Source organism: Perissodus microlepis, chromosome 1 (genome assembly GCF_051167445.1).
Source record: "Perissodus microlepis isolate ML-2025 ecotype Zambia chromosome 1, ASM5116744v1, whole genome shotgun sequence".
Taxonomy (NCBI): Eukaryota; Metazoa; Chordata; class Actinopteri; order Cichliformes; family Cichlidae; genus Perissodus; species Perissodus microlepis.
The window spans coordinates 15,616,272-15,641,916 of record NC_140461.1 but is presented as its reverse complement, the minus strand read 5'-3'; the positions used below and the strand labels follow the sequence as shown (position 1 = coordinate 15,641,916).

At 40.8% G+C, this 25,645-nt stretch overlaps 1 protein-coding gene across 2 annotated transcripts in view; it reads right to left on the bottom strand.

Moving 5' to 3' along the window:
* Positions 1-25,240, bottom strand: part of LOC146393616 (CUB and sushi domain-containing protein 1-like) — a 437,819-nt gene extending 412,579 nt beyond the window's left edge. For both annotated transcript variants that reach the window (XM_084931950.1, XM_084931959.1), the window contains exon 1: positions 24,402-25,240. In XM_084931950.1, the coding sequence (XP_084788076.1) occupies positions 24,402-24,537 (136 nt within the window). In that variant the 5' untranslated portion in view covers positions 24,538-25,240. The remainder of the gene's footprint in view (positions 1-24,401) is intronic.
* Between the last annotated feature and the right edge of the window lie 405 nt (positions 25,241-25,645).

The window sequence follows — 25,645 nt, the reverse complement described above, 5'->3', positions numbered from 1 at the left end:
CCTTAGAGGAGAGCCTGTTAAGAAGGATCCTGATATGATTCATCGTGTTGATAATACAACGACGTGCACAGGAGACAGAAATGGAAAGGCACCGATCATACGTGCAGTGTGATTCAGCCAGGGGGAAACTATAACTCCATGCTTTCTGCCCTGCCTGTAAGGTGTGGCCACTTGGAACGGGTTGGAGAGCACCTCATACGACACAGTAAATTACAAAGGATTCAAAAACGGTTCCAGTTGAAGACCAGTTTTAAATTGTCCAATCCTTCTGAATCTTATGCCTCCACGCTTTTCACTTCCTTTTTTTTATCAACATCCCCATCTTTTTATGGCAGGTGTGTATTCCAAAACAACTCGGTGGAAACTCTTGGCGCCAAAGCTCTTGAACACCTGAGTCAAACCTTTTTTCTACATCGTGATCACGTTCAGACATCATTTACTGGTTGAAATTCACTGAAGGCTGACATTCTTCAATGACCAGGAACCAATAAGCAAAATCTATAATGAATAAGTATCAATAACATCCTGTCAATATCCATCTCTGCAGTCCAATGGGCATATAATTTTTCTATATGCAGTCAACACATTAGTAAGGTCTCTAATTAACAGGTTAGATGGCAGGAATTTGTGGACAGGTGAATTAAAGGTTTAAGATTTAAGGCTTTAAACTTAGCTGGTCACCTCAGCCACACAGCTCTAGCTGTAAACACGTAAGCCCCTCCCACTTGCTGTTCAAACTTTATGTTTGTAAGCAACAGCCAATCACAAGAAAGTTTGATTAAAGCAGAGGTGCTAAAAAAGCTGGTATCAGACTAAGGCCGAGTGTTACGTAGATAATTTGGCCTATTGCCATTCAAATGGGGCAACGAGTATAATGGGTCCCTGTCACATATCTCATAGTTATCAATGAGAAAACGTTGATTACATATTACAAAGGAGCTGTGATGTGTTGAAAGACAAACTAGCAAAAAATGTTTATTAGATAAAATCAGTGGTGGTTTAAGTGCCAAAAAAAGCAGTGGGTGCACAGTTGTTTTGACTCATGCATCAGTGGTTATTTTGTGATTATGTCATTGCTGTTTTGTATGCAGTGACTTTACAGTTCACATCTATGCTCTGAGAAGCATCATATCTCGGGCTGAGTGCGGCTCTAGTGATATACAAAACATCCAGAGTATTTTGAAAGTAAGGGAGGTAATCCTCGGCAATATCGCGACACCAATGAAATTAAAAAGAAAGGAATGTGGGAATCGAAAATACTGCATATGGCCACTGACAGTTTTATTTGGAGTAGCTGTGCAGCTGGCTAGAGGTCTTTGACTATTTCATTATGTAATATCTTTCTAAAGTGGAAGAAAGAGCAGGCAATGAGGGTTAGATGACAAGAACAAAGTAAACTGTCATGGTCTGCTACTCTTGCAATGGACAGACTCGCAGACTTACTTTGCATGCATTATGAGGTATGCACAGGTATGGTATTTTTGCAGTGATGGTTTTTTATCTTGACCGATATGTGACAATTTTCAAATCATGTGGCCTTAAAAATTATGTAAGCTTGAACTAAAGACACACACACACACAAAGACAGGCAAAAGATCAGACTCTTGAAATGCAAGTATGAATTAAATATATACCATTTCAACTTGGATGCCTGCCATCCCTTTCACTGACAGCAGTGATGATCACACTGTAGTTGACCTTGCCAACTTTGCCAGTTTGTCACTATATTTAGTAGCACTTTATAACCTTTATGTGGCTTTATTCTTTTTTTAAAAAAAATTATTTCTGCTGTAAATACACCTTCTAGGTCTAATCATTGAGAAGCAGCAGCACCTGGGAATAAGCTTACATGTCCCGTGTTATTCTTGTGATTTGTTGCCCAATGGGAACAGCACACTGAGAGAAAAAGTAAAAAACTTTGTCACCGAGTTACCATGATTTAAGCCATATCTTTAACTTGTGTTTTTAGCGATGCTGTCACATGTGCGCTTCCTGTGTCATGTTCAACCATTACTACTGAAGATGTGGAACCTGGAAAAAAAAGTGGGGTGTATTTGTGAAACCTCTATAGTGTAGTGTATGACAATATAAGTATATTAGCATGCAAATATGAAGTGGAAGTGCAGCTATGGTCTCCTGAGATGTGACATTTAAGAATAAGAGTTGTGTTAATGACTGTATTAATCTTCTGTTTTATGGTAAAATTTATCACCACATCTATAAAATGCCAAATTCAGTGTAATAATCATGCTGGGAAAAGGCCACATAGTCTCAAGTAATACTTTTAAGTTTAGTGACAGCCAGCAACCAATATGTTTTATATCCATTCATATTCTAAGGAGGAGACGGCGACACGGTGCATGAGTATGTAAGGTGGAGGCTAGTTAAAAGATGTTTTCAGCAAACATTGTGAGCTGGCGCCTTCATGATATATTTTGTGATGTTTCTTTCTGTTTTCCTGATACATGTGACATGATGACTTCAAAGTCTAAACGTCATCAGCTTTGTTAATGAGTGTTACACGGCTTTACACGACAGTGTAGCGTACGGCCAGTTAAAAAATATAGAATATTCAAAGATCTCAGTCGTCTTAAACACAGATTACTAATAGGATCCAGTAGGAAGCAATCTAAGTTGTTATGCAGTGTTTTATTAAAACAAGGAAACATGTCACACATTTTAAATGACGTTGTAGATATGATGTATTGATAAATGATTTCCATGTCCAGCCACAAATAATACTGTGATTAACATATCAGTCATGTTGACAGAGCAGACTGTGAGAACAGAAAATAGCTTGCTGGGTGCGCAGATTGATTCCCTTGTGAAGCATTGTGGCTTACTGTATGTAACAGATGCACGAATCAACCTGTAAGATATATGGGAGCTTCACAATTTCCATTTATTTCACAGAATTATTACTTCTGTGCCTCCTTTTTTTCAGATATACGAAAGCAGAGCAGAGCTGGCAGTGAAATCTGTAAACTTTCAACATCAGAACCGGAGATACTTTTTCACAAGCACGGTAAATGCACCTGGATTTTCCAGGGTGTCTGTTGAGTGGAGGTGATTCAATATAATTAAAGTGCTTTCTGGATTGGTAATTTATGCTACAATGTAAATGGGTCTGATTAGAATGGATCACCTCTTCACACAAATAATGTGCTATTTCCCATTGGCAACACACTGTTTTATATTATATTATATTATATTATATTGTAATTTATTATATTATATTATGAAAGAAGAGTATCATTATATTATCTTGAGCCATTATAATATATGAAACTATCAAAAACTAAATCCAAAAACTTTAAATATGGTAATTGGGTTACATTACATTAGAAAATATGATTTAGTGCCTCAACATAACATTATATTACTTTATAATATGACAAAATTATATGGTTACGTAATATACTTGGTAATCTAATGATTAATATCCCTTACACAAATAAATTAGGTAATTAGGGGATATTGCAGTGAGGTTAGTGGATGAATAGAGTACCACAAAAAGGCTCTTTGGTTGGCTGTCTGAGTCACAATTGACTGCTGATCTACAAGCAATTATCCCTTTCCAATTTACTGACCATAATTCACAGGTAAAGGATCTATCATCTAATTAGTCTGCTTGCAGTCAAAGGCACATTACTGCAGAAATGGGGACAAAGTGGATCGATCAGACAGATAGACATGCAGACTGACAACTGGCAGCCGTCATACCTGAAATAATAAAAGAAAATTCAACCAGAGCCCCCTTATTAAGACCTCAAACAGAAAGCAATCTAACCCTTTTAAGCTAGGAGAACATAGAAGAAACAAAACGATTAGTGGAACGGAAGTGAAGGCAGAAAGGAGTGATGGGATCAGGAGAAAGAATGAGATGTAAAAAGGTAAATAGGAGAGGCAGCCGGTAGCTGGGAGGGAAATTGAGAAATAGAATCACACTTTAGGACAGAGAGAGCGAGAGGGAGGAGGAGAAAAGGACAACGGCTAAAAAGGATGAGGCAGTGAGAGAGGAGAGGAGCAAGGGAGGACATTATATTAGATCTGAGTGGAGGAAGTCATTTAGTTAAATTTAGCCATCATTTAGAAAGCTCTTCATGTCCCCTAAACAACTCCACACCAGCAGGCTACTGGATGCCACAAAGTGCCTGGTGCAATTAGGAAAGGAGGAAGGAGGGAGAGAAGAAAAGAGAGGGAAAGGATGGAAGAAAAGACAGGGAGGGGATAGAGGAGAGGAGAGGAGAGGAGAGGAGAGGAGAGGAGAGGAGAGGAGAGGAGAGGAGAGGAGAGGAGAGGAGAGGAGAGGAGCAGGTTGGCTATGTGACACCTCTCTCTGTTCTCTGTCTTAGTCAGTGCAGTGACGTCAGCTTTTTAACAGCACTGGTGTCAAATCTGGCCTTCCTCCTGTTTCTAGAGCCAGGAAGACAGCCTGAAAGAGATTATAAGACAGTAAATGTGGATTTTTCATGTATATTTATGAGACATTTATCCTTTTTGATCACCGCAAAATGCATGCATTCTTAAAGAGGATGGACACAATATCAAAGAACACCTGTGCAATTTAATGTCACCTTTGTGAAGCTTTAAATGTTTCATTTTGTACTGTAGCCTCACCTCTCTCTGCACTCCCACTTACTGAGGAAAATGGCAGAGCAACAAACTGGAAGGATGGCTTTGCTTTTTAAAGAGCAGCTTACAGTAATTTTGGCAATTGCATTTGTACAACACAACATTTCGTCAGTGTTTCTCACTCATCTGCACGACGAGCAGTATGGATACAAAGGTAAGTTATCTTACATACAATATTCAGTGTTACACAGCCCATATCATCAGGACTAAATGTTGCAACGACTTTAACTAATGTCCCCCAAAACCTCTGGGGATACCACAAATAAAATACCTAAAACGCCACTGCAGATATCATGTGTCTCCACACAGCACCAAACACAAACATTATAACCGTAGGAAGTACATTAACTTTTTAATCACTCAGGTTTAACTGCATATGGAGGTGCATCAAGTTCACAATTAAATATTAATGGTAATACAGGGGAAACTAAGGTTTATGGCTCTTGATGCACAACATTAAGCACATTAAAGTCTGATGTCTGTGAAGGTTCTCGGTCATCCAGGTCATCGTAGTCAAAGGAGCTTGCAAAGAAAAGCGTCTGGACTTCTTTAAGTTACTTGAAGACGTTTCACCTCTCATCCGAGAAGCTTCTTCAGTTCTAAGGTCAAATGGTGGGGAGTCCCAGATATAAACCTAGTGGGAGTATCCCCCCACAGAGGGACAAAAGGACCCCCTGATGATCCTCTAATCGCCTGAGCCAAGGTGTGAAACTGGGTGTGGGTCCCAATCAGCCAGAGTTTCGGGTGTGTTCATTGTGAAACCTGGCCCCACCTTATCATGCGAATTCCTGAGGTCAGATGGCCCAGGATGTGAGTGGGCGTTAAGGCGTCTGGGAAAGGATCTCAAAACTGGATTATAGATGGCAGAGAGTTGGTGTCGTAAACCACCGCCTCTGTTCAAAGATGGTCGCTCACAGTGGACATAGATGACTTCTTTCACTCCTCTTTCAAACCATCTGTCCTCTCTGTCCAAAATGTGAACATTGGTATCCTCGAAAGAGTGTCCTTTATCCTTAAGATGCAGATGGACAGCTGAGTCTTGTCCTGTGGAGGTGGCTCTTCTGTGTTGTGCCATGCGCTTGTGAAGTGGCTGTTTGGTCTCTCCAATGTAGAGGTCTGGGCATTCCTCGCTGCACTGTACAGCATACACCACATTGTTAAGTCTGTGTTTTGGCGTTTTGTCTTTCGGGTGAACCAGTTTTTGTCTGAGCGTGTTGCTGGGTCTGAAATGCACCGGGATGTCATGCTTGGAGAAAACTCTCCTAAGTTTTTCTGATACACCGGCTACATAGGGGATGACAATGTTGTTGCGTCTGTCCTTCTTATCCTCCCTCGCTGGTGTCTGGTCTTCTTTTCTGTGCCTCTTTGCTGACTTTAAGAACGCCCATTTAGGATAGCCGCACGTTTTGAGTGCTTCCTTTACATGTGTGTGTTCCTTCTTTTTTCCTTCAGGCTTAGAGGGAACATGTTCTGCCCGGTGGTGTAGGGTCCTAATTACTCCAATTTTGTGTTCCAAAGGGTGATGGGAGTCAAAGAGGAGGTACTGGTCCGTGTGTGTGGGCTTCCGGTAAACTTCGATGTTGAGCTTGCTGTTCTCTTCAATGTGCACAGCGCAGTCCAGGAAAGGCAAACAGTTATCCTTTGTGTCTTCCCTGGTGAACTTGATGTTTTTATCCACAGCGTTAATGTGAGCAGTGAAGGATTCCACTTCTTGTGTCTTGATTTTGACCCAGGTGTCGTCCACATATCTGTACCAGTGGCTGGGTACTCTTCCTTTGAAAGAGCCAAGAGCCTTCCTTTCCACTTCCTCCATGTAAAGGTTGGCTACAATAGGTGATACGGGGGAGCCCATGGCACAGCCATGTTTTTGTCTGTAAAAGCCTTCGTTGTATTTGAAATATGTAGTGGTGAGGCAGAGGTCTAACAGTGTGCAAATCTGATCGGGTGTGAAGTTGGTCCTGTCCTCCAAGGAGCTGTCTTCTTGTAGTCGTTTTCTGACAGTCTCCACGGCCTCCGTGGTGGGTATGCAAGTGAAGAGAGAGACTACATCAAAGGACACCATGGTTTCATCTGGATCCAGGGTAAGTTTCTGGACCTTGTCAGTGAAGTCGGTGGAGTTCTTGATGTGGTGTGGGGTGTTCCCCACAAGAGGAGCAAGGATGGTTAAAGTCTGATGTGCAACACTGGAAGACTTCGTGCCCATCACTTCTGTCTGTTCATCTGTATGCCGGGTCTCATAAAGAAACAGTCTGTATGTGTTGTTTCCAGTTCATTAAAATGATATGTGCAGCTGATTGGAATGCCGGGATATAAATATTAAATATTAAATTATGTATGATTTTTTTTTTTTTTTTTGCAAGTAGTTGCTGGAGGTTGCTGGCTGTCACTAAGTGAAAAACATTACAAAAAGGATGCTGCATCTGGTAACTGCTTTGTAGGGACACCAACTTTTCTGCAAACTGTCCCCAAGTACTCTCGAAACAGTAGTGAAACTGCAAAAACTGATGCAAACTAGAAGTGAAAGTTGTACCTTTTGAAATATGTCATTTGCAGTAGTAATGATAAATATTTAATTTGAAAGTGTACTGTCTTCGTCTATGTTACCCAACATTTTCTATGCAAACTACAGGTGACGTCAGCACACTGCTAGCAACTAAAGCACTGAGATTTTTGGTGAAGTGCCATATACCCCTAACAGCCAATTTCAAATAGTGACTGCCAGCAACCGCTTGCCAACCGGTCAGGGAATACACATTTTCCCTAGCAACCAGTTGTTGCCAGGGGACCAATCTCTTTATAGCAACAGTTTAATTGGAGTTAATCTTTCTACATGTTTAGATGTGGTAGTTGTCAACAACGTGTAGCTTTAATTTGATCATTCTTCTTGACTTGTTCAGTGAATCTAATGCTGACGTTAATTATTCGTTTTCCTTTACCATATGCACATTTATCATCATGGGACATACGCTTCTTTCCTCATTAGACTCTTGAGCGTTAGCTCACTCTCTTACCTGTTGGATTTACTCTATCATTATCATTGTTGAGCTGTGGGTATTGATATATTATCATTTTCCTTATTTATACGATGTCTTGATATGCTATCCTGTTACTTTATGTGGGAAAGTAACTGTGCCGTAAGCTGCTTTGGTGCTGGCGGTATGCAGTGCCATACGGCTGTAGCTAAGTCTTGGAGAGATAATGGCTTATTGTCTGCTTCTCCTCAACCATCAACAGATTAGAGGCATGTAGACACGCAGGCTCTCCCTCTCGTTTTCTCTTTTGCTCGTTCTCCTCCTGCTTTTTTCTTCTCGCCTCTCCCCAGTCCTCTCCTTTCACTCCTCTTATCTAATTTTTCTTCTCTATAAGCTCTCACTCTGCCTCCTCTTACGCCCACCTGGCACCCCACCTAATTTTTAAACCTGTTCACTCTATTTTCAAATTTCTTTTTCTTTTTCTTTACGGCCAGAAACATAAGAAAACTGCAGCGTCAGCGTAATCCCACCACCAGCGCCGCACACTCACCCCACCTCACTCTTTTGGTCCCCGTGTCTCTGTTTCTGTGTTACTGACCAGAAAGCTGTTTATAATACCAACAGTGGGTGATGTGGCCATCTGACATTTAGACAAATGATCTACGGAAGCGGCAGAGGAAATTGAGAGGGGGAAATGAGAGCAAAAAAGCGTAGAAAATGAAAGAGCAGGCAAATATAAGAAAGAGGTACTGAGGCAAAGAGAGAGCGAGCAAAAGTAGAAACTGGGAGAGGCAGAAAGTAGCACAGGAAGAGGATAAAAAGAGAAAACAAAAATCAGTGACGAGAGAGGGAGGAAATGAGCAGATGTTAAAGAAAATGAAGAGACAGCAGGTGGAGAAATAGATAGAGAGCAGATGAGACTGTGAGTTATTTCAGTGGTCATATAGACATCTCAATGAAAATGCCAACAACCTAATCAAAGAACTCAAAAGGGCAGAGAGAGGAGCAGGGGTAAGAAACATCACAAGGAAATGGAAAGCAGAGTGAGAAGGAACGAGGTAGAGGAAGTTGGTGAGAAAGTGAGGGCCGAGAGGGACAGAGAGAGGAGGAGAGAGAGATGGAAGAAGAAAGGGAGGACAGACATTGAGGGAATAGCTGGAGAAGGAGGAGGAGGAGGAGAGCAATGAAAGTGAGGAGACAGTGGAGACAAAGGGAAGAAGAAAATTCAGAAGACTGAGTGACAGGGAGAAGAAAAAGCAGACAAACGATACACAAAGCAAAGGATGAAATGTAGAGATAAGAATCAGAGTCATGGATGAAAGAAGGGGGAAAGACATGAGGAGGGAGAAAAGGGCAGAGGGATGAAACAAGAGATGAGATAAGGGATGAGTGGAAAGCAAAGGGAAGAAAATGGGGTGAGAGAAAGAGAGTCGAGAGAATTGCTTGCTTCTTGACATTCAGGAAGCAGTACTTGAAACTCGTTATAGAGGCAGCTTATTGTCTAACATGCTAAAGGGGCTTGATAATGTCTTTGCTGGTAAGTTTTGGCAGAATTAGAACAAATTTGACTTCAAAAACACCAAAAAAAAGTTAGACTTATACATCAATAAAAACAAGGCAACTGGGATTTGCTTATTATCCACCACCCTGCATTATTTTTCATCCTCTTTCTCCTCGGCTTTGCTTTCTCTATGGATTCCAACATTGGGAAAAGATTTCTGGCTCTGGACTCCTTAAAATGTAGGATGGTTTGTTTGCTTGATTTAAAGGCAAACAAACAGGCAGGATGACAGGCAGAAAAGCCCGGTAATTCAGCTATGGTTTGTCAGACATGAAGTAAGCAAATGCCATTGTTCAGATTTAATGGCCTGTAAAGGACACTGCAACATCAATTTTCATACAGATCTCTGTGTGTGTGTACTATACACGCAATGTTTGACAACTTTTAGAGCAACCAAAATACAGAACTTCACCTTAAAGGGGTGTTTAACTCTTTCTTCTACAAAGACAGCATTTGATGACCTCCCCTGTACTCTTAATGACATGTTTTGACACCACAGTATATATCAATAAAGATGTGGTTTGACTACCATTAGAACAGGATGTTCCAAGACCTGGAGACCACCCTCACTAACTTCTTTATTTTGTTTGATAAGCAGGCCAGAAATATAACAGAAAATAGCTTCAAAGGTTACTCCTAGTAGCCTTTTAAGAGGTAAAGAGTTAAGTAGAGACTGTTATAATCAGCAAATTAATTTTAAGGAGTCAAGAGCAGGAGACAGAAAATATAAGCCAAACTGAAAGTGAGTATTTAATGCTGATACCGTAAGTCTGAAGGATTACAAAGTCCAAGTCCAAGAATACACGAAAAGAAAAGCCAGGAAATCCAAATATCCAGAAATCACTTGAAACACAAGCTCGGGAACCACGGGGGGATTCACAGTTAAGTGGACAATACAACAAAGCACAAAGGAAGGCTGAGCCAATATATACACAAAAGGTAACAAGGGAAGTTAAACAGGAGGGGAACTAAACACAAAAACACTAAATGCAGAGAAACTAGGCATCAAAATATTATGGGAAACTAAAAAAGACGCAGACTCAAAAACTAAAAGCACTAAAAGCTTCAAGGCTACAACTATAAAAGTGAACAACCGAGCACATAAAGAACCCAAGGAGCAAAAAATTAAATGCAAAACTCAAAGAACAGACTAAACACATGCAGAGGATACAGGGGAGGGATAATAAACAAAACACCAGAAAGAGTGTAAACAACCCTACATTTCAAAAAGAGCGAAACTCAAACATGAATCATACTCAAAAGAAAGAGGAACCATGAACTCGCTAAACCCTAAGCCCAGGGACCGTGATAGAAGTGCCCGTAATATTTCTCTGGTATGTTACAACACATTAATAGTAGCTACATCACATAAACCATGCATTCTCATCCCAGTGCAGTTTCTCAGACGCCACCTGTGTCCTTTGGTGCTGCAGCTATATCAGCAACTGAAAGATAATGGCTCCTTTTCAGAGACCTACAACAGGAGGCTGGAGAGGTGGTGGAAGCACAGTTTGCAGGGTTATCAGTCAGGACTGTGGTTCATGTCCCATCGGGACCTAGTGGGTGTTTTTTTCCCTACATACTTTGAATTTCATTTTAGACAGGTTTAGGATGTAAAAGCTACTTTGTTGGTTATGTTTAGGAAAAAAACATGATTTGGGTTAAAACAAGCCCCTTCACAGGGGTAACACTCCATGTTGACAAGTGAAGAAAGTTGGAGCCAAGAACTCTTATGCCATAACCCAGTTGTGTGTAAATGAGCACCAGCAGTTTTGACGAAACGGCCCTAATTGACACCCCGGGGATGAAGACGGTCTGGCATGAAACTGTTCTACAGTAATTACTCTAAAACTATTACAATACTGGGCTGTATAGAAGTTGAGCCTTACAATTTAATATCATAACGAGCCACTGTACTTTATTTTAGTCTCCTCGCTGTAATCATTACCAAGGATTTGACGATATCTTAAAGAACTTGCATCTAATAACACATCATTAGATATATATCATGACACAAACATTCAGAGTCAGCTCATCATAGCTGGCTGTAATTGTAAAGTGCTTAGTATTCTGCAGTGTGGCCACAGCTAACCCTGGTCCGAATCCGGGTCACGGCATTGTGAAACAGTGTCACGGCAGATGAGCTTCATTTAACCCAGCCACTGGGCCACAAGCCAGTACACTCCTAGTGCTGGTCCCAAGCCCAGATACATGGAGAGTGTTACACCAGGAAGGGCATCTGGTAAAAACTTTTCACCAAGTCAAACTTCCAGATCATCAAGAATGGGGTTTCCGTACTGAGTTAGATGGAGGCATATTATCTGTTATTGTGAGCCCTAAAGGAAGCAGCCAGAAGACAACAAGCATTAATTTTCGCATTAATTTTAAAATACTCCTCTATACATTTAGGGCTATTCATTCTCTCTCCACATCATACATCTCTGATTTGGTACAGATCTCCATCCCATCCCGGTGCCTCAGATCCTCCTCTTCTCTCCTTCTTTCTGTTCCTTCCTTTCATCTTATTACCATGGGGGGCAGGGCTTTTAGTCACTCTGCCCTTCCACTTTGGAATTCCCTTCCCCCTGACCTCAGAAACATCACTTCATTCCCCCTTTTTAAGTCCACCCTCAAAACCCACCTCTTCAAGATAGCCTCCTCTAGATAACTTCTCCATGCTCTTAAACTTTCTTTTATTACTTTGTTTCTTTCCTGCTTTTATGCTTGTCTTTTTTTGCTCTGTACAGTGTTCTTGGGTGTTTTGAAAGGCGCTTTTAAATAAAATGTATTATTATTATTAGTAGTAGTTAAGTAGTATTTGCAGTCCACAGTACAGTAGCTCCTGTGTCATTACTGAACTCATGTTGCTTAATGTTATTAATGGCTGGTTAAAGCAAGCTGGAACTGTGGAGCTTAAAAACCATTCATGTAAAAAGTAAACTTGAAATGTCTACGACTGAATTTATTTTAATTTCATGAGCCAATTTAAAAAATAAGTTCAGTTATGACCCAAACACTTTCCAAATAACCAACATCTCACATTAAGAACATTATTTGGAAAGTGTTTGGGTCATAACTGAACTTATTTTTTAAATTGGCTCATGAAATTAAAATAAATTCAGTCGTAGACATTTCAAGTTTACTTTTTACATGAATGGTTTTTAAGCTCCACAGTTCCAGCTTGCTTTAACCAGCCATTAATAACATTAAGCAACTAATGTGAGATGTAACAAAGCACTAAAATTCCACAATCCACTAACTATCTAGCTCCTCTTTTCCTTGTAGAGCTGCAGCACCCTCTTCCAGTGATAACAAGTCCTTATGGCAATTATCCATCTGAATCAGTGTGTTCACTTCATTAAAATATTCCTTTTGTCTGATAGGAAACCCTTAATTAATCTTACTCAAACATTTGGACAACCACGCTTAAGCATAACACTGGTTACTTAGCTCGGGTGTTCCATTGCTAACTTAAACTAAATACTCTTCCTCAGCTGTGTAAAGACAGGAAACCACGTCACACATCCAAAACGATCAGATCTAATCACAACACCATCCATCCACCCATCTTTATGTATAAAGCACCTTAAAAGCTGACACAACGTTTATGCATTGGAACTATATGATAAAAATACAAAAGATATAAATAAAAAAAAACACAATTTAAGAAAGTCAAATAATTAAAAGAACAACTAAAAGAAAAAGTAACACACAAGTGAAACAGGCATCACAGCACTTTATTACAAAACTAAATTTAAGATATGAACTCACACATTATTGGTCAAGTGAGTCTTGAAACTGTTCATACCATCAGCAAGTGTCTCCTGCTACAATACTTTCACCTACTTGATGACTCAACATTCAAGTGTGACGCAGCTCAAAGAAAGTATGGTATTACATCCTTATATGTAGCCTACTTTTCCCTTAAAGGCATCAACATTTACAGTATTCGTCTATATTTATCATGAACTGTACATTCAGGGATTCAGTTGTAATGGTTAAGGATAAGCTAATGGTTAAGTTGAGGGCCCGGGGTCCCCACAAATACAGGAGTACACGGTGTGTGTGTGCATGTGTCTGTATGTGTGTAGCTGATATTGCTACAGCTGGAGTCTTGGAGCATTTTACAACCTTCTCTTTATTATTTCCTTATCACACTGCTTAAGGCCTTCCCTCCTCCTCCTATTTCCCCTCTCCTCATTCAACCGTTTTCTCCTTAACCCCCTCCCTGCTTTCCTCACTCACTCACAATTTCCCACTCTTTTCCATTTTTCTGCACTTCCCCACTCCTCTCTTTGCCTTTCCTCTCCAGCTGACAGGGCAATAATACTCAGTTTACACTTTCGGATGTCAGCATAGCATGAAAACCTCAGAACATCAGTCGTAAGCCTTTTTAATCTTTTTCTTAACCTGAACTGAGAAATTGTTTCCAATGTTTCCACAGTGCTACCAGTTTAATTTGATTCTATTTTGTTTTATTTGATTCAACGACATTTTGGTGGCTGCAATCCTGCAATTTCCTTCAAGGATGGCGCAAGGAAGCATTGGTAATAAAGCACTTTGTGGTGGTTAATTGAAACAAATAAAATCTAAATTTAACAAGCAACAATTAAACAGCCATTATGTGCTAAGAACTTGGTTTGGCCTTTGGACTCTGGAAACTTATTTCAACCCTTGTTTTCTGGTATTTAAGCACAGTTAAGAGGTCTTGCCTTTGCTCTATCTCTCCACCGGCTTTCTCTTCTCTCCTGCTCTGCTGTTACAAGGATACCTTGTAAAAAGTCTTCAACAAATCAGCAATTGTGCCAGTCAGTCACATAGCCTGCCTGTAACACAACCAATCAACCAGCAAGTCAGTCAGTCAGTTTACAAGCAGTTCATCGTTTAGTCAGTAAATCAAACAGTCAGTCAGTAAGCCTTCTGGCCTGTTTCTCACCTCCTCCCTCACTCTTCCTCACCCACCGTCCCTCCTGCAGGGCCGTACTGCGGCATCCCACTGTATCGTGGGACCTTTTCAACAGTACCCCCTGTGATGTTCGTTTCCAGAAGCTAACATCTATTAACACCCCCTCCAAGCTTCTCTCCTCTCCTTTCAGAACTAGTTTCCAACCTCCCTTCTTCTACCTCCTCCGTCTTGTTCTCTTCGTGTACCACGGGACCATTTTTTGCTGCGTCCTCATGATGTAGGTTCAACACTGCTAGCGACCATTACCAATCATTAAAAATGGATAGAATAAGAACGATGCTACTGGAGCAACGATAGCCTGTGGCTAGTGCATTTATTCTCAAATGCACGCACACACACGCTGAGTGGAAAATGTCTAAACACAAGTTCACACACAAAGACGCAGGTTATCGATGCAAGCACACACAGAATTATTCAAAACACCTTCTTATCTACAGCTCCATAGTTTACATTTGCACGCTGTACTATTCCTGCGCTCATCTGCGCACGCAAACTTCCAGACGTAAGTACATAAACACAAATTCTTTCACATGGGCGCACTCATAGAAGCAAATATAAACACTCGTGCAAGCTAACGTACATGCATAAACAAATTCAAAACTAACACATTCACTTCAACTCACAATACTAAACTAATATGACACACAGCTTGTACTGCTCTCGCATGGTTGCACTCAGAAAAGCTGTATACACCAAATGATGTCTAAACACGGTGGCACATGCATTCTTTTAGCTTACGCACGGACATTTACACACAAAAGGGCACTCAAGCAGAAAGTAATCCCCTCACTGATCCCCCTAACACACGCGGCTCTAACCCTAACTCTAAGCATTTTTCTCTTCAAGGCAAAGACAAACACTTTTGCACACGGACGCTTTATTCTTCAAAACATTTCATCCTCTGCAGACTTTTTAAATTTTCACAGAGAATGATACTGCAACACTCAGCGACCCTGTTAATGTGACTGACAGCGGCATTAAAACACTGGACTGTTCAGTAGATGAGTGGGGTACAGATAATTTGAGGAAAAAACAAGGGACGACAGGGAGATGGGAGGTGGTTGTCAGGAAGAGAGGAACACAGAGACAGAGACACTAATAAACAATCTGAACCCTTTGCCAACCTGGAGAGTAATTATCACTGTGGCTCTATGTCGTTCCCCGTGTGGGTCGTGTGTGTGTACGTGTGCGTGTGTGTCTCACTGTCTCGCTCTCTCCCTAAAATCACATTAATGGATGAAAGTGGCTTCTGCTGCTGCTGACTCGTCGCTTTGAAATGGAAATGTAACTCATTGGCTCCATATGTAGAATGCACATCCACACACACTCATAAATACCCGACACACGCGCAACCACCCCACACACACGCACACACACACGGAGTGTAGGTACGCTCTCCCAGTGTCAAACAAACACACACATACACACACTTTGCCCTTAAACCATGGAACTAAGTGAGAGAAAAAACTGAAATAACACTAATGTAACATTAACAGACACATTAGCCTGTTTAATGTTAGCCTGCTAGCCAGCTATTAGCCTACAGCTTGTAGAAAATGTCATGCTAACAGAGAGGCAAAGCGGAAATAATAAAACAGCAAACGTGCCGCACTGACAGACCCATTAGCCTTTAAATTCATCGTGTGGCTTCACCAGACCAGCAGATTTGAAGCTGCAGGGTATACACGATTGACACTCATTCGATATGAGATAGTTATACAAACTCGTGCCTTTGAGTAAATCACTGAATTAAGACCAGTTCTTACCAGCTCACCCTGCACTGTCATCAAAAAGTGATTCTCCCTACCTGGTTTAGTAATTACCATATTACTTTTATCTGGGTTATTTAAGTTTCATAGCTATGGGGAATCGTGCAGTGAGGAATAGTTTACACAGACCAGCTAAGGAACTAGATGAAAAAACCCTCAGCATCCCAGTTCAAGGAGTGCTGATGCTGTGCCGGAGGATCAGGGCTGCAGAAGGCACAAAAAAAAGAACTTCTCAACCTCATTTCGTAACACGCACTTTAACACTTAGAGCACGTCTTTTGTGGGAATGCGTCACTCAACTAAAAACATTTCCTAAATTGCCCTTGCATTTGTGAAAAGAAGTTTGTTCATTTCTAGAAGAAGTGTGAAGCATGAAGCAGCCAATGTGGCGGACTGCTATTTGAGCCACCGCTACCAGCATGCATTGCACGGCCACTAATGGGACAAATGAACGGGAAGCAGTGGAAATTATGAACTTTACTGGAATTGGTTAAAAAATGTACCATAGCTGTTGATGTACTGAATAATCTGTCAAATTAAATTTGGATATTAGTTTTCATGGGTGTCTTGTAGTCACGCCGACAGATCTTTCATTATGAACTCCATTTGAGAGGTTCATTTCATGCTTATTTTTAGAGCTGGCTGGCTGAGTAATCCTGTGTTATGAAATAACCCTCAGCTCCCACCACAGCGAGGCGTCTGCACCACAAGGTGCAGGAAAACAGCAACAAACTGCTGTGCCAAACGTGGCTGCATTAAAAACTCCGCAGCAGCCGAATGCAAAGTTTAAGACATGATGCAAACTGAGGGTGTCATAGTTTGTTGCAGCTGATAGCTATATGATGTATCTGGGGTTTTAATGGCATGCAGCAGAACTTTATTTAGATTTATTTCATTTATTCAGGCAAAACACTATTAAAAAGATGAATTTAGTGGTCTCTGTTACTCAGCATTACCATTAACATGGTGGTTCTGACATGACATTTATCCTTGCATACAAATGGGTGGTAAAACACAACTGGGCGAGCAATGCAACACCACTTTTATAGTACTCGTAATTTTGAGGTCTGTCAAGCCATTCCATATGATATACACATGGGCTTTTATTTCCCTTTTTTCATGCTGTCCTCTCAGATTTTAAATGACAGATAGATGTGAGATTCTGCTGTGTGTGATGCAGTATTTACTGCTAGCATGAAATATTTGAGTCCAGTCATTAATATCAACAGATTTCAGAGCCCTGTGTGACCGTGCCTTTAGGTCAGTTTGGCGGATTTCCCTTCGCATCCAAGTTATAAATTCACGGCAGACATGGTTATGATGTCATTACTTAATGCTAGACATTACTAGCCGAGCAGCACAAGATGGAAAAGTCATTCCTGATTAATTGCGTCTGCTGGGGAATACATTTTCATTTTCTCTTTCACTTTGTCTCCCCCTGCATAGCATAGCAGCGCCTCCTGTTCCTCTCTGTTCCAATCTCTCACACCCTTGTTCTGCTCTCTGCTTTTTCCTTAACTTATCTCTCTCTCTCTCTCTGTGTCTTCATATGCATTCTCATTTCCACTCTTAGTCTTTCTCTCACTGCCCTCTCCCCCCTGTATTAGTGTACTGTATGTAGGCCATGGCTCTGTTAAAAGTTCTGTCATTTGAACACTATAAAGACAGATTACTTGCTCGTTTTGCTCAAACCAGGATGGATGGCTAAAAAGGAAAGACTTTTTCTTTCCAACATAACAAGCATAATGGCCCATATATGTTTAACATCTATTGTGTATGTTAGCCAATAATTAACTGCTGTGACCCAGTAGCGCCTTCTATTGTTTTTCCCTTTATATGTTCTACACGCACATAAATATGCATATTTAAATTTCAGATTTCAGTATTTGTTACATCTCTATGTATGCCTCACTCTCTCTCACACACACGCCACCTCGTTCTTCTCCACTGAAGTGTGTACTCAGTAGTTAACTGTATTGAAGCGTGTGTGTGTGTGTGTGTGTGTGTGTGTGTGTGTGTGTGTGTGTGTGTGTGTGTGTGTGTGTGTGTGTGTGTTCTCTGGTCTCTCCGGACATCTAGAAGAACTCTTAAGTACCTGAAAATCATCAGCACTCAATGAGTTGTCTCACTCTGTCTGTTGCAGGTGCACCGACACGTAAAGGGTCTCTTCTGCAGTGTCTCAAGCTCAGATTATTTGAAATGTGTGTTAGTGTGACTGAGGGGAATCAATTACAAAACAAACACCAGAGAACACCTGAACGCGCGTGTGTGTGTGTGTGTGTGTGTGTGTGTGTGTGTGTGTAGCTTTTTATTATTTATTACGCAAGCATAGTGGGATGTAATAATTGTTCCAGTACTCCTCTTGCAAATGAAGCAGTAAATTATAAAGATATGCATGCAAATGTACAATACAAACTCCAATGTCACGAACAAAAACAGTGCATCTCATGGAAATTGTTACATTTTTACATAAACAAACCTCTGGTCATTTTTGGATAGTGTCTATGAATAAATTCAGTATGTGCAAAGCAGCAGCACGTAAAACTGCCATTTTATTTTTATGTTATTACAAATTTCATTTATTTTCATAATTCAGTGACTGGAATCTTCAGCAGGACCAACTGCAACTACAAAGCAATGAGCAACAAACAAATTGCTTCACATGTGGGTGGAGCTTTAAAAATGTCTTAGGTGGTAGCAGGTGGAAGCTGACCTATTGAAACCTCTGACATCCAGGGTCTGGTGTTCTCTTGATGTGCTACTTTAAGGCCTTCAAAAAAGATGGTTCAACATCCAAGGGAAGAAATAAAAAATAAATCCTTTCATTGTGCAAGAAATCACAGGAAACCCCAGTGAGTGGAAAATAAAATTTGAAGTCTCTCGGAAGGGGATGCACAAATTTACCTGAAAGGTGGGTGTGTCAGGAAAAAGCACATGCTGCCCACACGCATCATTAAAGCAAAGCTATAGATTCCTGGCACAGGCAAAGACTAGTGCCCCCACTTATAATAAAGTTTCACGTGCACAGAATGGGGCCTGATAGAGATATATGCACCATCCCATTCATAAAGATAAACTTAAAAGAACAACGTGCTCACTTGTGTGACTCATTATCACAAACATTTAGGAGAAAGGGAAATTTGATAATGCATATAGTGAGGTCATAAATTCAAGAGTGACTGTAAAAAATATTGAATCACTTTACCTATAATGATCTGTCAACTCATACATTTAATTTTACTGCAGATCACTTAATCCAAGTGATAAAGTGAATCCAAGCATATCTCACTTGGATTCACTTTATCACCAGCATTAAAACCAGCAGAGTTATTATTTGTGGGCAGCACAGTGGTGTGGTGGTTAGTCCTTCAAAAAACCAACAGTGCGTAACCTGGTGGGGATGACACTGTGTACAGTTTGAATGCTGATCAGTTGGAAAGTGGACCAGAACAGGAAAGGGAGTAGGAAGGAGTTCACCAAGTACCGAGAGAAGTAAGGGGGGAAAAAATTAAAACAATAGTATGAAAGGCACAGATTTTATATAGTATACTATACATGTTCAATTCAATCTTATTCATAGAGCACCAAACCACAGCAGACCTCAAATTGCTTTATTTTGAAAATAAAGCCCATAAAAGAATACAGGAAAAACCCCAACAATCAAATTAACCCGTCTCAGCAAGCACTTGGTGATAGTGGGAAGGAAAAACTCCCTTTTGACAGGAAGAGACCTCAGGGAGGGGCAGCTCTCTGCCACAAACGGTTGGGCAGGTGGACATGCAGCCATGATGGACACATCTTCACTATATGCTCATATGCATATGTTTTGAGAAAATCTGCTGAATTTATGACCAATTATTCTCACAAAATCATTACGTTCTATATGCTCATTATCACTCGTGGCAATAATATGAGCCACTGTCACTGTAACAGTTTAATTTTCAATAAATATCTCAGAGTGGGGAAACTATACGGTTGTTTTGGCAAGTTGTTAAGTGACCAGTTTGATAGATTCAAATATATAAGTACAGCAACAAGTCATCCATATTAACGGATAATGGATGCAGTAAATAAATGGAAGAATAGCATCCATCGACATTACTGAAATGCACTGAACATTTATGGTTGTGAACTGTGATTAAAAAAAGCCTACAGGTGTATGTACATAAATCTGATTAATGCATGACGCAGACCATTTTCAGTTTTTGTGTGCTTGTATACATTTGATATGGCTTCCACACAGGATTTTATAAATTAAGTCACTGGACCTTGAAATAATGTGTTCTGGACAGATGAATCAAAGGTGTTTGTTTAGCCACAGTAACAGAGCAAAGCTTTTCAGGAGAAGAAGTGATGGAAAACTGTAATGGAAATATTTGTCAGATTACAGTACATACAAGAAAACCTTCAAATATCTTTCAGCTTAAGAGTGGACACAAATCCAGAGAGCCAATGTCAGGAACTGGTGGACAAAGCAGCAAAAAGAAGTTATTTCAATTACAGAGGACAATAGCTTCTGAAGCCATGAGTGTACCTACTTTTCCACACAGACTAAATTACATCGATTCATATTTTTGCTAAATAAATAATTGAAAAAGCAATTTTTTTCTTGATGAGTTGTTTTATTACTTTTATTCAGACTGTTTCAAATCATTTCTTATCCAAGTATATCAAAAAGCCAAAATTTGGTAGGGTGGTGCTTAGTTTTTTTTTTTTATAATGAACAGCACAAGCACAGAGACACAAACTTGCACATGCACATGCTTTTGCATATGCACAGTCACTGAGATGTAGCTACGACAGTCTGGACAAATGCAGAGCATCTGGTGAGTGACAGTGTCAGTACTAATCAGAGCATTTCAACTCTACTGGTTTTCAATATATAACCTTTGATTTTGCATTCGTCCTAGAAGGGAAACCTACTTTCCAGGCAAAATAAGTAACAATTTATTTGAACTCACTGTATTTATCAATCATAGGCAGAAGACAAACGCTTATATTTAAACACTTTAAGATAGCTTTATATAAACAATTGAAAAATGTAACTTCTCAATTTCTCCTACACAGTCGTATTCCATTATGCCAACATTTCATATATTAACACGTTCCTTCCATTTACATGCATCATAAATGCATGTGATAAACATTACAAACATTAGTTTCACTTATTTAACTATTCCCCACATCTTTATGTCATACCCTTATGCCTCAGTAATGAGATAACAGGTGGTTGCATATGGAGAGAAATCATTAGCCAGGGCTGACACCTGAGCAAAATTTATTCACTGAAGATGATGTAGGCCATGAATGAAAGATTTAGGAACAGCTAAGTAAGTGGACTTTGCTTTAGAAACATTTACCACAAGCACGTCCGTGTCCCCAAGGTTAAAAAATAAAGAACTGCATGCTCAAGTCTTCTAAAATACTGTTAACATAATATTAAATGGCGTCTGACATATACACCCACTTCTTCTTTCACATTTTCTCATGCTTTCTGGAGTTTCACTGCAAGAGGTTTCACACTTTTTCTATACATCTAATTCCCTCGGTTTGCTGTTTCTAAAGTGAATGTGGATTGTGCAGATAGCTCTATTTTAATTAGCTACCTTCTCACAGTATATGTGTGTCTGTGTGTGTGTGTGTCTCCATTTGTGCATTTCCCGTGTGGGATATTAGTATGCCAAGCAGGGGGACAGACAGCTAGTTCCAATATCTTGTTGTTTGGCATTGATTCAATGTCAGCTAATTGTCACCGTGCGCATATACTTTCATTTGTGTGTCTGAGTGTGGATGTGTCAGTACGTGCATTTGGGGCTAAATGTCCCGATAAACATTAAAAAGCTTCAAAAAACACAGACATTTAATCAGTTCTCACTTTGAAAGGGGAGCAGAAATAAGTCACTGGAATGTCCTATGTGTCGGAGTCTGCGTGTGTGTGTTGGCGTGTGTGTCGGTGTGTGTGTGTGCTCCTTTAAGAGTATAAGTGTGTGCGCGAGTGATTAAACAAGTGCTTCATAGTCCCAGTGGGAGTCTAAAATGAAGTTCTCAGACATGTTATTCTCAGTAGTGTGTGCGTGTGCGTGTGTGTGTGTGTGTGCGTGTTCGTGTGTGTTTGTGAGAGTGTGCCAAAAATGTCTTTTGTACAGTCCCCTGTAGAGTGTCGTTAACAATGTATCAATTATATAAGCAGTAGCTGGGTTTTATGGGAATTATCATCACAGTTGGACATTTGGACATTTCTCGGCTATAACAACCTGTTGATGAAAAGGCTGAGTTTATTTTTTATTTATCTTTATTCCTGCTTGAGCTTCTGATGAAGGAAACGTAACTTGGCGAGTGAATGTAATGTAATGACAGTGAATAATTGAACTGGACATTTCGCAAAAAAAGATGTGGCTTCCAATAAACACAATGTTGATACACAGTTGGAATAATATTTATTTTATTTAATCATTAACTGATGTTCTTCAAATGCAAATTTCAATGTTCAAATTTAACTAAACCTAATAATGATAATGTATTTATAGAATATTTCGGCCAGTTAAAAGTTGCTTTGATCTCGACTATATTTGTTAAAAAAAAATTGAGCCTGCTAGCAAAAACAACTACAACAATAATAATTGTGATAATAATCATAATAAATAGGAGTCGTGAATACAAGAATAAATTATGGGGCAATTATGAGTAGAACACCAAATATCACTGAATGACAGGGACTGAGATTCTAGGTAACATTTTCCTAAATTACTTTGAAAATATAATAATGAAACAAATTACAAGCATCATAAAAAGCTTGAGGACTATTTAAAGAAACATGTTCTTCACCTGGGCTTTTTTTTTTTCTTTTAGCTGCAGTCATATCTGACTTTTTATGATATTTTTACGCGACATTTCCAGACAATCAATTATTAGTTGTGTTGGAATTTAAAGTGCGACATCACATTTAAAAGGGTGGCAACCATCTGGGGTTTGAGGTTTGACGAAATAAATTATTGCCACCCCTCCGTCTGTCTTTCCAGATGTCTGTATAACCTTTAATTTTCTCATTGTATTTCTGTGTGATTAACTCTTCAGTAACCAAAAGGCTTCATTGAGTCTATCATGTAATGCTTTGTTTAAATTGAGTAGCATAATCAAAGAGAGATGCAGAGATGTAGAGACTTCAAGGCTGATAAACACGGCATCAAACGCACAGACACGCACAGATCGGGACGAAAGATAAATCACAGGTGATAATCATAAACAGCTTAAAAACACATTTATCATATTTATCAACATACACAAATCGCACGCTGTCTTACATTTACTCAAATCCCTTTTTTTTCTGGGTTGATGGCCTGTGTTTATGGCAGAATACAGATGGATAAACATACAACCACCAAAACACACACACACGCACACACCCTCAATGTAATGCACAGTATTAAACATCCAGAGCAGTGTAACCCACAGCTTACACAAGAACAAAACAAGCTTACTTGCACACATATACATTTATCAAGAATTTTAGCACAGCTGGAGATCTACATCAGAGGGGGGAAGATCTGATGGGTCCATGCGTGAGAAGGGGAGTTTGGGAACAAAATACAGAGAGGACCAGCACTGAGGAAGAGAGGGAGGAGAAGCATACACAGAGAAGCTATTGATGACCTGAGTAACAGAGAAACGAATGTTAACACTTTTTTCTGTCTTCATCTATCTGTGGCACCAGGAAACTCTTGGCCACAGCCCCCCTCCCCCCAAATAAAAAGAGACCTGCTGGGCTGCTGACATGAAGCATCAATCCCCTGTTATACCATCACACTCCACGGCCTTTGAGAAAACTGCTCCTCTGTGTGAGTTCGACTCCACAAAATCACGTTCAACTATGAGCATGGGATTTCCCCTCTTCATGCCCTCCACAAAATCTCTCTCTGGTTATTTGTAGACTGTAAACTGAGTTAGTTGCTGAGCTGTGTCTCACACCAAACAGGACTTTTAACTGCTTCAAATGCAAAATTTTAATCACTTCATTTACTTAGAGGAGGTTATCTGGACAGCACAGAGGCCTGAAAACGAGCATGCCTACACTCCCCAGATGAAATATTGTGTCCAACTTGGCCGCTGCACGCTCTCTTCTCTCACGCGCACACGCACTCTCTTAACTCCCCGTGCTTGCACATAGGATATAGCTCTCACTCCCTCTTTTACACTCTCTCTGTCCATCTTAGTATCTCAAACACGCACACACAAAAAGGACGCATGCACGCAATGCCCGGAGCTGAGAGCGTGCGCGCACGCACGCACGCACGCACACGCGAAACTCTCCTGCACACACTCATACCAACGCTGTCTGCAGCAGCGAAACTGCATGCATTACCTTTCTGTCCCTCACTCTCGCCTGCGCGCGCACACGCAAAGTCCAACCTGCGAACACTGTGATCCTCCGGCACACGCGCGCGCATATGCATGTCTGCGCACGCAAACACGCAGGCGATGTGAAAACCTCCAAAACTCACCCTTGGACGAGGAGAAATCCCCCAAGAGAAGCCCCAGCAGGAGGAGAAGCGGGAGGTCGCGTCTCAGCCTTCCCGTTTTCTTCACGTTCAGCCTCCTCCACATCAGCAGCATCTCTGGCGTTCCTAAATCCGTCATTTTGCTATTAAATAAATCCAAGCTGGCTTAATTTTAAAGCCCTCTCCCCACCTTGCCGCTCTGCTTGACTGAAGGAAGCGGAGGGGGGTAAAAGAGGACGGCCGCCCCCCCTCCTCCTTATTCTTTCGTTTTTATATATTAAAAAAAAATACCCGAAGATCAATCACGAATATCCCCCACACACATGTCCATGTTAACGTTTGGACAGGACAACCGGTGACGGGTTGATGGTCTGAGATCGGGCAACACGCCGCTGGTGTGAGCTGTCATAGCAGAGACCGGAGGACCGGAGGAGAGAGACAGAGAGATGAAGAGATTTAGGGAAAGAGAGGAGAGAGATGGTCGGTAGGTCCGCACAGCACAGCGAGCGAGCGACGACTGAGAAAGGGGGGAGAGAGAGGGGGAGAGCGAGAGAGAGCATGGGAGAGAGAGGCAGAGTAAGAGTACGACAGACGGGTTAGTTGGGGAAGTAAAAGAGAGACGGTAAAAGTGGGTGATTGTGGAGGAGGAGGGGAGGATGGAAAGATGAAGAAAGAACGAGCCACTGGAAACGGAAGAAAGGAGGTAAGCAGGTGAAGAGAGGGATGAGGGGATGAGAGGAAAGGGGGGAAGCAAGTAAAGAAAGATGGAAAGTAATGGAAAAAGAAGGGGAAAGGTTTGAAGGAGAGAGGATAGACTGAAAGGGGTGGCGGACAGAAATTTCAGGAAAATTGAAGTGTGGAAGAAAGCGTGAAAAGGGAAAAACGGAGAATAAAAGCACAATGACGGAACAGAGCTGGCGCAAGAAATAAAAGAAGTCATAAGAGAAGGCGAGAAGGAAAAGGAATTAAAGGAAGGACAGAAAGAGGAGTGTGAATAAAATGATTGGAGAACTGTAGAGGTCTGGCAAGCAGAAGTCAGGAGAGAGGGGGAAAACAGAGAAGAGTTGGAGGATAAGAGTGACAGGGGGTGAAAGAGAAGAAGGAGGCCAAAGAAAAGATGGTGTTGGGGGGTGGCTGGGTAGGGGAATTTAGAGAGGATGGAGGCATACTAGATGCAGGAAGTGAGAAAGAGTGGGAGGAAAAAAAGACAAGACAAGTAAAGATGGATTTTAGCAAATGGAGGGAGA